This window comes from Tympanuchus pallidicinctus, unplaced genomic scaffold (assembly GCF_026119805.1).
Source record: "Tympanuchus pallidicinctus isolate F22 unplaced genomic scaffold, pur_lepc_1.0 scaffold15, whole genome shotgun sequence".
NCBI classification, from domain to species: Eukaryota; Metazoa; Chordata; class Aves; order Galliformes; family Phasianidae; genus Tympanuchus; species Tympanuchus pallidicinctus.
This window is the reverse complement of record NW_026294669.1, coordinates 25,419,956-25,432,440: the sequence shown is the minus strand read 5'-3', so window position 1 is coordinate 25,432,440 and position 12,485 is coordinate 25,419,956. Positions and strand designations below refer to the sequence as shown.

General features: G+C 43.1%; 1 protein-coding gene across 3 annotated transcripts; it reads right to left on the bottom strand.

Moving 5' to 3' along the window:
• Positions 1–471: 471 nt before the first annotated feature.
• Positions 472–12,296, bottom strand: SUMO1 (small ubiquitin like modifier 1). Of its 3 annotated transcripts, XM_052676372.1 has the most exons (6): positions 12,244–12,296; positions 11,349–11,526; positions 5,193–5,267; positions 4,015–4,092; positions 2,291–2,362; positions 472–1,345 (listed from the first exon to the last, which is right to left on the bottom strand). In XM_052676372.1, exons 1-6 carry the CDS (start codon positions 12,279–12,281, stop codon positions 1,277–1,279), a joined length of 510 nt encoding a protein of 169 aa, XP_052532332.1. In that variant the 5' UTR covers positions 12,282–12,296; the 3' UTR covers positions 472–1,276. The 3 variants fall into 3 exon arrangements, with proteins under 3 accessions (XP_052532332.1, XP_052532333.1, XP_052532334.1); XM_052676373.1 differs by lacking the exons at positions 11,349–11,526; positions 12,244–12,296 and adding an exon at positions 10,795–10,931; XM_052676374.1 differs by lacking the exons at positions 11,349–11,526; positions 12,244–12,296 and adding an exon at positions 7,687–7,707.
• Between the last annotated feature and the right edge of the window lie 189 nt (positions 12,297–12,485).

The window sequence follows — 12,485 nt, the reverse complement described above, 5'->3', positions numbered from 1 at the left end:
CTTTCACACCCAATCAAAGGTTTTCAAGGCTACTTGGAACCTGCAACTAGCCACGACATGAACATGACCTTCGAGTGAGCTGAAGCATCTCGACACTCCCATGTCATCCATCATAGATAGATCACTCATTAGTACCATAGTCATATGAAATGTAGATATTAAACCCTTGTATTCTCTTCCAAGTTGCATCTTCAGTCTAACTTTTGTGCATGAAGTGAAGCAGTATGTAACTACGTGAACATTCCCTAACAGGAAAGAAACAGCTAGTAGTCTTAAAGAGTCACCTGCTATCCAAACCAGTAAGCATATTGCTTATGCAAATGAAAAAAAAAGTAAATGGTTTTGTACAAGGTATGTTTACAGACCACAACTTTTCTTCTGCCTTCTATGTAGAGGCACTAGACAGGAAAGCCCCAGTTATCTCCTTTCACATTTTTGTTCATTTCCAAACATTTGAAAAGAAAATGCAAATTGTTTACAAAATCGTTTTTCTTGTTTATTTTAAATGAAGCTGGTACAGACAATGTCCATTCAAAACCCATGTCCCAGGCCAAAAGGTACAAACAAGAGTGTCAAAGTAACACCAGTTGCCTGCTGTGAACATTCTTGCATGAATACCTGCGTGTACTAATTGCTATATGAAGTTAAAATGCTTCTGGGCTCTTCTGGCAAGATTTAAGATTCATTAGGGTTTTCAATTCTATGTCTTCAGCAAAGCCATCTCTGGAGCAAGGTACAGATGACAACGGTTCTAGCCTTTTCATTTCAAACTCTGATCTTCTTCGTTGGGCCATCAGCACAATTTAAGCAAAACAGCTCTGAGTTATGGATACATGATTTCTCCACAGTTTAGTTCTGAAAAACTTCATCTCGCACTGAAAGTTATAGTCCAGGAGTGAAACAGTCACACATCAAAACTTCAGGGCAGATATGGAAGTCATTAAGAACACTCGCCCACCTGGCAGATCTTACAACCTTCGTGCCTGAAATGCACGAACCTAGTGAACATACAAATGCATGTGTGTACGTGTATTTCTAAAGGGGAGGGCGGAAGGGAAAAGGAGAGCAGGGCTGCAGCTGGATCACAGAAGTTCAGCACAATGGAAACAGAAACAATAGTGTATAATGAGCACGAGAATTTAAAATACCAGACGCTTGAAAATAAACTCCCAGAGATGGGGTGCCAGTTTCAATTCAGTGTTGAACACCACATTACAAAAGAACTATTATTTAAAAATAAAAAAGGATTAAGGGGAAATAAAACAAACAGAAGGATCTAAACTGTTGAGTGACCCCCCGTCTGTTCCTGATAAACTTCAATCACATCTTCCTCCTCCATCCCCAGCTGTGAGAACAGAGAAAAAACAGCACAATTGTTATAAATCTGGTGCACTGAATTCAGAGCAGGTCCTAGAAAAGCTATCTGATGCTTTGTTCTCCTGTCCCATAATTTTTCAAAGGACAAAGGGGTGAAAAAATTTTCAGTACCTTACTAGCCAACACTCACAATCTTAAGTATTTTTTCTTCCATCATATACTTTTCAGTACATCTCAGTCAAAGCAATAATCTTATCTGTGAAGTCTAAATCCACTTGTGAAGCAGTACACATCAGCTTGGGAATTACTAGCTTTACTCTCCTCTGAACTCCTTCTCAGGCAACAGATGCACAGGAATGTAACTACCAACACTGTGAATGCATCTGCTGTATAGCCATATGGATTATATACTGCATGCTGCTAAGCATGATACCACTAAGACCGACAGCTTGCAACTCAAAGCCTGTTCACAGCTGTTGACTCAAAGTAACCTGCTCATTGTGGAATTCAACGTTTGATTTTTTTCTAGAAAGTCATCATTACATTTCAATGTTTCTTCCTGCTTTATCATAACAATTGGTGGAAGTCACTGTACAGCAGAAGTAACCTGTTTGCTGTTTATTTACACTTCCATCTAATAAATGTGAACAAAATACACATTTGTTTCAAATTCAAGCTGAAGATCTAGTTCAACAACTGATCAGCTCCCTCAGATTTTTTTTCACTGATGAGCAGTGACTACATCTTTCTTCTGAGGGAAAATTACATGTGAAGGTCCAATCAGTCTTTTTCCTGACCTATGTACCAGCTTTACTAAAAACTTCAGTCAGACTACATTTAGTCAGATATATTCTCAGAGGTCGGCTATATTTAAAGAAACAAATCAGATTAGTTCAGCGGAACAGATTAACAAATTTTGCATTTAGTTTCTCCACTGAATGCTGTATGCAACACTCTTTGAAAAGAAACTCACCTCCTTGGGGGTATGATTATCAGTAATTCTCTGACCCTCGAAGAGAAACCTGAGTGAGTTCATTGGAACACCCTTAAAAAAAAAGAAATGCATAAGAAAAACTCAACTGAGATGTACACATTGATAATACATTTTTAATAAAAACCACACACATGTAAGTCAAAAAAGAAAGTGTAGTTTCTTGTTACACAGAGAGCTCAGCTATCCTGTTACTCCCACGTCAACTACCAAGTGTCTTGAGGGGAATAATGGTTCTGAATTGCATAGTTCTTCCAAAGTTACAGTAAAGCTCTTCTAGCTCAAGAACTGGGAAACTTTCTTAGCATTTCCCCCCTCACCTCCTCTAAAGTACCAACTATACCCTCTCTTCCAAGACATTACATGAAGGTGCAGCCTTCTTCTGAACCATTTATCAGCCTTATTAAAGACTAGCATAACATACAGAATGTGTGTATTTCAGGAACTCCTACTCGTGCTTTCACAATCGTATATCACTGTAAGAAAGGATGGTATCCTTTACAGCTACAAGCTCTGCAAAAGCTCTACACTGTGAAGGATAGGGAGCAGAGAAAGGTGCACCCCAAGAGCAAATAAAATGAGGTCCAGTGTATTCCTCTGTTAAACTCAATACCACACTTCACCTTTGCAACTAAGACAAACATCTAACCTTTTCCTCTTCTTTCATATGCATATCAGCAAAGTAAGTGTAAGTGAAATATGAACTGTTTAGTGCATCAATTACATCTCAGAAATACTGCTTGCAAATTATTAGGCAGAACAACTCTTAAGTAGGAAAAGCTTTCCACAATGCTCCAACAATCCCTCTGGGCAGCTTGGAAGAAATGCTTGATGTCCCTCTAGAAGAGAAAGATTACTTGACACCAAAACCAGTGTTGACTATAGATGAAGGAAGTGGGACTCTCCAGCATTCAGCCAGGAGATGGATATAGTTCTGTTTGCTGATACATGGATTTCTCAGGAAAACAAGTCTGCACAAGCATTTCCAACAGTGAATACGACAAACTGCACAAATGATTTCCAGAATCTGCTTTTAAGTCTTCTGATGAATGCCAATTTTAATAATTTGTTCATTTTTGCTACAAAGATATCTGTCGTTTAACCTTTTATCTCCTTCTCTAGTAGGATAGGAGGCCATATAGCAACATTAGTGTACAAAGACACAGAAAATCTAATGCATCATAGTATAATAAAGGCATTTCAACAGAACTGGCCATACTTTGATGCAAATTGAGCTCATCACTAAAAAGGTTTTTTTTTTTATTTAATAATTTTATCCACTGAATTGAACTTCCATGCAATTGCTCAAGAAAAGGCCATATAAGGCATCTGTTCCCAAAGCTAGGAGTGAAGTAGGCCAGGGCCACTAGAAATAGCATCAGTGAATCCACAGTATCTGCCACAGAACCTGCAAGTGAACATGTATTTTCTGTCCCGGAACAGTAGTTACTATTTACATGTACCAACCATTAATACTGAATATTTCTTTAGGTTAGGGTATAATAGCTAGCGTAAATTTATTACCATACTTTTGACAGTAACAATGTCTAAGGCTGCCCTCATCCCAAGCCGCAGTATTCTATTTCACGGGAATTGGGACCCAGAAGATTTTACAGTAACTATAAATGCAAGTGTGGACATTTTAAAAGATCACTTCTACACCTTCTGACCAGCCACTATACATCCAGTGTCACTGTTTCACAAACCTGTCTTTGACAGTATGATTCTTTGAGTTTCTTGAGGTGTGTTGTCATTTTCACCTTGAAGTGAATTTCACTGCTGTCCTAAGAACAGAAAAGAAAGAAAAAAAAGATTATTTTAATAACTGCTTGCTTTTTCTACGCTCATTTTAAGGGTTTCATTAAGAAAGTTTTACAGAAAAAGTAGCACAGAACATTATTTAACTATCACTGGGCATGATTTAGTGACTGCTAAATCATCTTAGGAGGTTCATCTTATGCACTTACATTCATCACTTTTGCAGGAAGCCCTGTTTTAAAACAGATGGCACAGTATAGCCTTTGGCTCACTATGGACATTTTTGGATTTAGAAGTATTAAATACCATACTCAGCTCAGTCTGTACTCCCTCTTTAACCAGCTGACATACTTACAAAATACAAACATACATATGCAGGGGACTTCTGCTCTAAGATTCCACGAGACAAGTTAAAGCTTGCATTTCAAAATATATGCAAAACCTTGTTCAAATAGAGCAATTATCTGGAACTTAGGATACAGGCTGACTTGGCAACATAACATCAACGTAAAGCAAAATCTCAGCTCTCATTATTCTGTAGCCCTTCCTACAAGCAATAAGGTACAATTCACTGCATTTGTCAAAATGGCTGCAGATAAAGCAGGCCACAAAAGGTTCTGCACAAACAGTACATGGGTCACACAGCTTTTGAATGTGTTCTCATCATAGGTGATTAAACCAGCAAGATTTGAGTTTATGTTACCACCAGTTAAAATCATGTCTCCAGTAAAAAACAACTGCACTAATATTCCAACAAATGAGTTAAATCAGATGAACTAATGGTTCTCTGTGGAGAAAGACTTCTGTTCAGAAAGAAGTTAGGTATCTATTTAAACAATACAAATTCGGACTTACAACCCAGCACCCATTACCAACAAGTCAATCAACAGAATCCTCTTCCTATTCTTATCCAGTAGGGCTGATCTCACACTTGGTGTATATGAAATGCAAAGACCCAAATTTAAGAGTATGCTATCACACATTGCTGACAATTAGTAAATAGTTTATTTGGGGTCTGGAGGGGAAGACTCACATTGAACAACTTACAGTATCAACTTTCTCCCATTCATTTCAATAGTTTAAAAATTCACACCATCTCCCAGATATCCATTAAGCAAAAACTCACCTGCCCAATGACTTTGAGTTTAATGTATTCCCCCTCTTTCTTATCTCCTAAGTCCTCAGCTGAAGGCTTTGCTTCCTGCAAGAAAAGCATTCAAAAAAACCCCCTTATGATTGAAGTCCAACACTTATTTTCACTAGACAATATGATGCCAGATACTCTCATCATGTTAAATGCACAGTATTTAAGGTATCTTATTTCATCCTCTATGCGTGAAAATAGTAGCATGCTACTACAATAGGCTATGTGTGAGAAGTTGATGATGAAAGAAACACCATGAAGAACAAAAGAAGGATCACTGGGGAGCACTGGAACAGGCTTCCCAGAGAGGTGGTTGAGTCGCCATCCCTGGATGTGTTTAAAAACCACTTGGATGTGGTGCTCAGGGACATGAATTAGCTGAGGGTTGTTAGAGTTAGGGTAGCAAGGTTAGGTTGCAGTTAGACTTGATGACCTTGAGGTCTTTTCCAACCTGAGCAATCCTTCGATTCTACGATTTAAAAATAGGTGACAGATGAAAAGATCTGGGAGATATGATTTTGTACCACTAACTCAACAAGCAGATAGCAAAAAAAAACAAAAAAGAGGAGGTATACCAACAGACTCAGACACTTGACAAAAAAAGGACAGCATGAGTAAATAAATACTCATAACTCCCTACCAGTGTAAAGGCAGTGAACCACACAACACTTTCCCATCTTTCTACTGCATCAACAGCAGTTACTACTTTCAAAGGACAGTAAGCCACCTTCTCCTATGACTACAAAACAACATTGGTTAAAAGTTTCCTTCCAGTATGTTTGTTACAAGACTAACTCTTAAAAATTTAACTTTTACTTCTAAGAACTACATTGCTTTGGTATTTCTCCAGGATAAGAATTAATTGTACAGGAAACTTTGACTCAACATTTCAAGCAGTAAAGCTCTTCAACTTACGTGCTATATTCTATAAAGCATGAATCAGGGACATCAAAGTTCTCATGTTAGCTGCTGATAAATAAAGTAAGCCAAAGAGCAGGCAGTATTAGCCCTATCTCTTTTGCCTGCCACTACACATTTGGATCAGGGCTTCAGTTATGTTCCATTACAACACAAGGGATCCCATACAGACACCACCACAGGTCCAGCTGGTACTCAATCAAAAAGCCTTCCCAAGTAATCAGAAATACAGACTTCCTGCTGATCGTGTTCCATCTTTTTCATTCTACTGCTTAGCACAGTAGACAAAATGAGTAGAAAGTTTACATTTATCTAATACATGTTTCCCCAGTCATAAATGTGATTTTTACTCAGTACATACAAATATCCTTTGTATGCCTGAACTTAAAATACCTACACCACCTACATATTAAGGCCATCCAGATAAACCTCTAACTCCGTATTAAAATGGTAGATGAACCTTTCTGAGCATCTCCTGCCACCCTCCCAGAGGTTAAACAAGCACAACTACATACTTGTCCAGTGGGAAGTGTCCCTGCCTCTAGCAGGGGGTTGGAACTAGATGATCTTAGAGATCCCTTCCAACCCAAACTGTTCTATGACTCTATCTTAACAACTTGCAAAAGGGGAGGAAGCCTGTAACTACCTCCCCTATGTGCACTACTTAATCTGGATGAAAGGAAAAAGAGCAGCTTTTTGTGTAATTTTGAATACTGCCTCAAGCCCAATCCATTCCATTTTTGCAGCATCAAAAGCCATAGACTCCACCTGGCTTGATATTCACCCGGGCCCAATCTAGGCTACTGGGATTGATATATCACCCTCAAAGATCAAATAAAAAAGATTAACACCAAGCCTTCCAGGAACTGGATGCTCTCAAGTCTCTGAACAAGTCACTTTGGACACGTGAAGAGTCTTTACCAGTAACAGTCTCAGCAAGCAAGCTTCCCACCTGTTTTCCCTTTCTAACACAGTTGAATTCTAATCTCATGGACTACTTGCAGCAATAAAAATATGCTGGCTTTCACTCCTGACTCACAGAGTAAAAATGAGAACCAACACCTGTCCTAATTGCTTGCACAAACAGCATTTTTATTGCCTATGTGCAGGATTACTAGCCTCAAGGAAACAAAATGTTTCAGTTCTCTATAGATACAAAGCACGTAACAAATTTCTCCTGTTTGTAGGAGAATTTAAGACATCCCCTCCTTTCAAAGGATCAGATCAGTCACTGCCTTAGCTTACTACTGCATAAGAACTGAATTGCACAGCAGCATATTATCCCAAAATAAGTATTTGTATTTGTTCAAACACTTCATTCTAACATTTACCTACTTAGCTCCTATAACCAAATCAGCCTGTAAAAAGTATGACAAAATATTATTACTACTGTAGCAGCACCTCTGGCCAATACAGCTGGAAATCATTGATTCCTAAGTTATTTGTTTTCTGCTCACAGGGAAAGAAGACTCAAGTACTAAAATCTAATAGGGAAAGCAGCAAGCAGTAGAGAAAGCAGGAATTAGAAAAAGGGAATTAGAGTCCTAAAACACCATACCATTAAGATGCTTGTTTAAAGCCCAAGCAGCTTATCACCCACATCACAAAAATCAGTGCTGAGACAGAACTTCAGGAAAAGAGAAACAGGGTCAAATCTATGTTGACACAAAAATAAAAATAAATAAATAAAACAATGCAAAAGGCTTGAATTCAATACAAGACCTTGCAAAACACCTCTCTGCATCTTGTCAGTGCTAACTACACTGCTATTCAATGCCAAATGGTAAAGCCCAGCAGAAAACCTCTTAAGAACAAATAGAGCAAGGAGTAAACAGCTAGCATTTACTAACAAAACCCTGGATCACCAACCCACCAGCTATCCCCCAGACTTTCACTTCCACTGTGAACAGCAATGATGTTACTCTTCCACCATGAAATTCTACATTAAAAGAAAAATAAGCACACAAACAAAAGAAGAATACCCCAGTTCTAACTTTCCATTAGATCTCCAAGGTTTTATAGAGTTTTTTCCATAGTCAAATCTATTTCACCTATAACTAGGTCATAACACAGTTAAACATAGCCAAAAACACAGTCAAACCCTTTTCACCTAATGTGAATGTGCATGAAGTGAGGCCTCTAGTACTGTCTCACATTTGTGTCAATACTGAATTCATGACCTTAAAGCACCCAAAGTTTCTTGGATGAAATGTACTAAGCGTGCCAGGTATTTGCTGCTATAGCTAGCAGAACCACAAAACAAGTATTGTAAGCTTGTGTATTACAAATTTCCTCTTCCAGTTTTCTCAAGTGCTTAGACTTTACTGTCTAAACATACCCAGATACTTCTACCTTTTTAAAAAATCAAAATTACAGAATGCATACAATTGCACTACGCTTCATAATCCAGCCAATGAACTCTGACATTTGCTACAGGAGTGAGAGAACGTATAAAATTGTGCCACAGCATTCCATTTATGGTTCAGGAAGAGACAGACACTTGTGTTCAACTAGAGCAAAAACAACCCAAGATGCTTCAGAGAAGGAAACAAATTTTCTCTTCTGCTTGGATCCCACCAAGCAGCCATGTGCTTTTTGCAGTTTGCCTATCTTACAGTAACTTTTACAATAAGAAAGTACCTATCTCCTTGGGAATAAAGTTACTAAATCAAGCATGTTTCTTGATTTATACTAGAAGGATGGGTCAAAAGCATAACTACTGCCAAATGGCATCCATCCTCTTAACAACTTAATTTCAGAGCCACAAAGAAGACACAGTAAACAATGTCCAATTTCAGGCTGTAGCAATTGAACAGATCAATACAATGGGAAAGGTGTTACTACAAAGGTGTGATGATGGAAGGACCAGCGCAATAGAAAGGTGCTGTAAAGGAAGTGAAGATTGCTCCCCTGTATAAGAAGATTCCAGGTTCACAGAGGAAAGCTTCACCAAGGAGAGATCTCCAGAAAGAAACCTTTCCCCAGTGGCAGTCAGCCCTTAAATGGGTCTAGGGGAGGTGCAGCCAGGATCAACCCTTCCCTGTGAAGGCAGTTCAGCTATGTGACATGTGCTTTCACGGCTGACCAGGTCCCTTCCCCAGGTGCTCAACCAGAGGTTCAAGCTGTGACTCAACAATTCCCATACAGAAGCAAATTATTCTAGTTGATATTACTTTACTGATTACTTTGATAAACAAGGGAATAAGGTCTACAGCTCTGCATGCTGTATGGTTACTTAGGCAGCTGTTGAGCTCTTGCTGCAGTCTCTTCAGTACAGCGACATGTATATGACAATACTTAGCTTAACTATTTTCAATAAATCAAAATGGGCTGTTATTCAAAGACCAAAAAGGTGATCCCATATAGGAAATTTTACATACTTCAAGCAGTTCCAAACATGTATGTGCTTTAGCAGGACTGGGCTGGAGAAGGAATTACTTAATGAAAGCTGCTATGTGTTAAAACATGCCTTAATTCACAAATGCAGAGCACTACAGAACAGGTCACGTGAATTGCAGCCTACAAAATCTAGTTCAGAATTTGTGCTTTCTGTCTACACAGCCACTTTCCTGCAGTTCCCTGCACTGAAGATGTGCCCTAACCGGTGCCAGCAACAGCTGCGCTCACACAGAGAGGCAGGAGCATCCTCACCAACACAGCTGCACAAGGCTGAAAAGCAGCGGATGACCACCAGCACGTACAGCAGTAATTTCTATTCACAACCTATGGAGGCTATTCTGCACAGCAAATACAGCCTATCAAGTTTTGAATATCTATAATTCCCTGGCTGGCACCGGCACTATTCCTGACTTCACAGCATCGCAAGAAACATTTGCAGATACTAACATTGATTTTTCAGAATTCAAACGATCTTGACAAAGTTAGAAAACACTGCCATATGAAAGTACTATAAATGATAAAGTCAAACAGAACACAGATTGGAACTGGAACGCTGTTGTAGCTTCCAGCCAGCAGGTCACACAGCCTAACGCGACGGATGCGAGCAAAGGGCTCTGTGCGCGCCTGACGAGCGAGCCAAGAACTTGCCGTACAAGGAACTATTGAAGTCCCCGGCTGACGGTCAGAACTGACAACATCACGGCGCACCAGCGGAGGCAGGACAGGGTCTGGGTGAAGGACCGGATGTTTAATACGTGCAAACAACGCTGAACCGGGCAAGTCAGAGTTCACCTCCCCCCCCCTTTCGCGTTCCTAAGGCAGCCGGGGGCCCCGGCAAGCCCAGCCCAACCCGCGGAGAGCCCGCTCCATGGAGCAGCATCCCACCGCACCGCCGGGCAACCGCAACGAAAGGAAAGGAAAGCAGCGGCTGCCGCGCGCGCCGCCCCCCTCCCCGAGCCGCAACCCCCCCCCCACCAGGAGCGCGCCCCGGGGCCGGCCCCGCTCCCAGTGCCCCGAGCGGGGCGGGATGGAGGGATTCACCCCTAGCGGGGAGGGAGCGGAGTCGAAGGCAGAGTTCGACCGAGGCGTGAGGCATCCCCCCCCCACACACACACACCGCGCTCCCCGACGGGACACCCCCGCCCCGCCGTCTGCAGGGGGCGGCCGGGGGAGCGGGGGGGGGGCGGAGGGAGCGGCTCCCGCCTCGCGCCCGGGCCGCGGGGCTTCGTAGACGCCGCTCCCCCCGCGGCCGGGGCTCCCCGCGTACCTGGTCCGACATGGCTGGGCGCGGGGCGGGCGGCGAGCTCGGCTGGGCCGCTGCGGGGCTCGGCTCCTTTCTCTGCCCGCAGCGCAAACACAGGCCGCGGCGCGGGCGGGATTTCCTGTGCGCCTGAGCTCACTTCCCGCCGCCGGCTCCTCCCCGCCCGAGCGGCGCTCGGCTCTGCCCGCCCTGGCTCGTTCCGTGTTGGGACGCGGGGCCCGGCCTACTGCGCTGTTGCTTATCGGCCGGCCCCGCGCTAGGCCCGCAGCGGACGCGAATCATATCGCGGGCGGTGCGGCGCCGACGGCCCGTGTGCCGGGCAGGAGGCCGGGCGGCACTGCCGCTGGGGGGAGCGCGTCAGTTCAGTAACGCTCCCGACGCCCTTCCCCCAAATCGGCTTCAAAACGACGCACGGTACCAACAATAAAACAAACCTCACCCTATAGGCCGTTGCTACTCACAAGCGAAAGCACAGCTCTAAATGCAGAAGGGTAGCCGTGTACCGGTGTGGCTGTAGCGTAAGACCTGAGCGTAATTCTTAACGTTACCCATTTTCTTACACAGATCTGCAATAAAAGCGCACGCTCGCACAGCTGCCTGCCCCCATATAGAACAAAGGCTCGGCTCTGACACGTGCACGGCCGCACACACCGCGCTGACTCGCCGCTCCGCCTCGTTAAAGAAGTCGCGGCCCCAGGGCACGAGCTGCGTGCGCTGTCTGCGGAGCTGCTCCTTGACCTGTGAGAATGATGGAAACACATCAACAAGCCCACGCTCCTCTTCTTTAGCTGCAGAAATTCAATATACTATATATTCACAGTTGAAACACTACCACACTGCTTTAAAGAAAACAACATGTACACGTAAGGCTCTTCTCAGAACACTCAAAGCCATCGCTGCTGCCACTGCTCAGGAATTAAATGAGACTATTGTGGGAAGTGTTATAACTTCCTTGATTCTCCTCTGCAACTAATCTGTCACCTGGAGTTGGTGAGCTCCCCTTCATGCCCTCAGGTTGAGGTGTAGCTCTGTACTCAAGGCCACAGATGCAGTCGAGCAGAGAAGGGCTGCAGCACTCCCGCTCAGAATCTGTGAGAAGCCTCTTTAACCTACCAAACCCAGGTTTTTTAACGTTAAATGCACCTAGTTGGCTCTTAACGCTGGCACAGCTGCTCGGGAGCAGGTCATGCTGGTAAAAAGGGTGAATATAACGTTCCAAACGACATCCTGGGCCATCAGCACTGAAACAGGGCTTTGAATATAGGCGCATCAATCTGACAACGACCTCCTGAGGTGAACATTGCTTCTTTGATAATGCTATCAGTTACAAGGCTTAAATATCCATTACAATATCGAAAGTAAAAAAGAACTCCCACTGCAAAAAAAAAGAAACACCCTTTGGAATAACGCGAATCCCCGTATTTCAGGCTGCTGGCCTCCCAGCGCACCCCTTACACAAGCACAGGGCAGGAAACGCAGCGCTGCTGACTCATGGGGATGATTGCATAAAAGGCAGTAAGGCACGGCAGCATCAACCAGGGTGCAACAGCGCCCCCTCCCGGCGGGCAGAGAGAGCCGCGCGCTCGACGGCAGCACAGGCAGCTCCGAAAGCAGCAACGGGAGCACAACAGAAGAGGGACTACGCTCAGCTCGTACCCACTGTGCGGCCCTCGGTCGCAGCACAGCCCATTAGGCTA